Source organism: Physcomitrium patens, chromosome 17 (assembly GCF_059467195.1).
Source record: "Physcomitrium patens ecotype Gransden chromosome 17, ASM5946719v1, whole genome shotgun sequence".
Classification (NCBI taxonomy): domain Eukaryota; kingdom Viridiplantae; phylum Streptophyta; class Bryopsida; order Funariales; family Funariaceae; genus Physcomitrium; species Physcomitrium patens.
The window spans coordinates 8573984-8576884 of NC_143426.1; the positions used below are offsets into that span (position 1 = coordinate 8573984).

Sequence of the window (2901 nt, forward strand, 5' to 3'; positions counted from 1 at the left end):
TACGACTCCAACGATGGAGTTTCTTCTACAACACATGAAACGACAGAATTGCTATAGAGAAAACTCCTAACCATATCCACACCATTTTGAGGCTACTTGACTCGTCCATTAAAACGTCCTAATCTGAACTGCACAACAATTAGGAGGAGCAGTAAACCAAAAAAATGAGAGACTTACGTCTTGGTGTTTCAACTATAATTCAGTTTAAAATTTAGGTGCAGCTTTCTTGAGAGAAGCAACCCTACCACCGATTGAAAGATATAATAGATATCGCACGATTAGATACGTCGTTCAACAAATGATGGACAAACTAGAAAATCGCAACAGATCCGACCCCTGAAGATTCAGAGTCTCTTAGATCGAAATGAAACAAAACAGGTGAGGCGGTAGCGAGGCTGACTGCTGAAGGAGGAGCAGTGGTATCCAATAAATCCATCAGCAAACAAAAACACCGACACGTACAGTAACGTGGTAAAATAATGTGCGTAGTTCAAATGTTCAATACACACAGTGCTTTAATTAGTTATTCATCCAACATACCGTGGAAAGAAAAGAGAGAAAGAGTTAAAAATAAAAAAACATCTATCGAAATCGCCACCAAATGCACATGAATTCCAGTCTGATCCAAAAAAATCGAAATCACGCCACAGCTGCTGCAACAACGTCACTGTCCATAGGTTCCACAAAACGAATAGTCTCCATGTTCACGCCCATAACATTTACCAGAAATCTACATTTACGACTTCCCATGCCAAGTGATTTAAGGTGCAGATTGTATTGAACCAATTTGATTCTAACCCAGCCACCAGCCACCTGCATTCAAGACTAAGTCGCAGCTTTTTAAGAGAGTACCAGAACACCAGCTAGGAATCAAGGCGGAATTGAAGACATAAACGAAATTAAACGAATGTTACTTTCCATAGAACTTGCATTCGTGCGCTGCTCCATCCACGTTGCGCGTGACCGTCTTTAGAAGCATGCATCAAGCAAACAACAACAGCACAAAGCTGCAAGACTGCACACAGCATCACAGGATTTAATCAGCGCTCGCCAACCACAGAATCACCAAAACATGAATAATGACCTACTCAGTGTGACAACGCTTTCTCCAGCCCACACGTGAACAGTTGCTGACAGTCCCCTCATTCATTACAGTACATGCGTGATGCACTAATAGTCCATGCCGTGTATCTCGCTGTTGGTGACGACACTAAAACTCGAAATAGACAAATTACAAATTAGACCTAAAATTAGGGGAGAAGTTGGCTGCAAAAAAAAACTTACAATGCTTCACAGAATGATGGACTCTTATTCTGTTGCTGCTGAGGATACCCTTGTTGCGGATACCCTTGTTGAGGGTATCCTTGAGGTGGGTAGCTACCCTGCTGAGGGTATCCTTGCGGTGGGTAACCCTGAGGTGGATAACCCTGAGGCGGATAACCTTGAGGAGCTGCACCATCATCCCAAAATCACCGCTCCATCAAACCAAATCGAAAGCAGTTCACATGCATACCAAAATAAACAGACGATGGATGAACAAATCCCAAATCTAAAAGCACAGCTACTGTTGTTATAAGTCTAAATCTAAGGCCCAAATCACCACCCAGAGAGAGTTCCTACGATGTGGCTGGACATCAATATCCATCAAGTGTCGTTTTTTTTGCTAAAAAGGCAGGCGTGGGTAGGGCTCTCCAAAACACCCGAAATCAAATATTCTCCTAGAGGAGATCTTTTGCCGTTAAACTTTTTAAGTGGAAACTGTCAAATCCAGGTCTGCATGCGGGGAGGGAAAAGTCCTTCGCACTCTTTGTTGTTTGATATTGCACTTCTATTCGAAACCACAATGCTTGTTTGCACAGCAAGAAGCAAAGAGCATGGTGGTAAAACCGTACCGAATTGCGGAGGAGGTGCTCCCACAGGTGGACCCTGATTGTAATAACTCATCTTTCACGAAATTCTGCACCCGAACAAACCACACATCAGACAAAGGAACACACTCTATAATCTAACATAACGCTCAAGAACACGCGCACACACAACCCGATGCAACATGAAATGCAGCCCCGTGACAAAGACAAGCTCTCATGCAGTAGCCAAGACACCAACCATACCCACAACCCCAAGCAAAAATTCCCACGCTCAGTAACCTCCACCCGGAATTAAAACCCAACAAAAACTTTAATCATGCACACACTGAATCGCATGCAACAACCTTAGAATCACCCTTCTCTCCTCGCACGATCTTGGGCGAAAAGGAGACAGTACACGTACGAAAGACTAACACAACACCCCACCAAACCCAAACAAACGAAAGATCCAGACAAAATCCAACCCTGTCCATCACAGACCCCACCTCAACAAAGGATACGCACCTGATCAAAATTAGCGTAATCTAAACCTCACCCAACCACCCACCCGATCTGGGGAATGGATGCAGGCGGTTTGACAAACTCGGGATCTTCACACACACACACACACACAGCAACAACTGCAGCACCGCAAAGAGCTTGAGAAAGGACAGAAATAATCAGAGCGAGAGCGCAAACTGAATGGGTCCTCATCCACGCCATGACATTCCAGCCATGGGTTGCCAGCGTCGGTCTCAGGTCCCCGATCTCGACCCCCCCAAGATTGGCTAGATCCGGCCGCTGCCGGCGCTAAGCCAATCGGGTGCCGGGAATGAGGTGCTAATTCCGGGAAGGCCAATCTCACTGGGGGGTGGGAAGCAGCACGGTGGATTGGGTGTGAATAGGACCCATCGATTGCCTGGATGCTTGCAGGGGGAAGTTACCCACCCGGCCCTTAATTTAGACCCCGGGTCCCGCGACGTGGTTGTCGGCGATAGATACGCTTCCGTTGAAGAAGCGACAGCGGGGCATAATGAAGAAGGGGCCCGCGTCG

At 46.1% G+C, this 2901-nt stretch overlaps 1 protein-coding gene across 3 annotated transcripts; it reads right to left on the reverse strand.

Annotated features, from left to right (window-relative positions):
- Positions 1 to 678: 678 nt before the first annotated feature.
- Positions 679 to 2535, reverse strand: LOC112293986 (uncharacterized). Of its 3 annotated transcripts, none has more exons than XM_024544019.3 (4): positions 2373 to 2535; positions 1893 to 1957; positions 1285 to 1450; positions 679 to 1015 (listed from the first exon to the last, which is right to left on the reverse strand). In XM_024544019.3, exons 2-4 carry the CDS (start codon positions 1942 to 1944, stop codon positions 970 to 972), a joined length of 264 nt encoding a protein of 87 aa, XP_024399787.1. In that variant the 5' UTR covers positions 1945 to 1957; positions 2373 to 2535; the 3' UTR covers positions 679 to 969. The 3 variants fall into 3 exon arrangements, with proteins under 3 accessions (XP_024399787.1, XP_024399788.1, XP_073396412.1); XM_024544020.3 differs by having other exon boundaries at positions 2213 to 2420; XM_073540311.2 differs by lacking the exon at positions 2373 to 2535 and adding an exon at positions 2112 to 2178.
- Between the last annotated feature and the right edge of the window lie 366 nt (positions 2536 to 2901).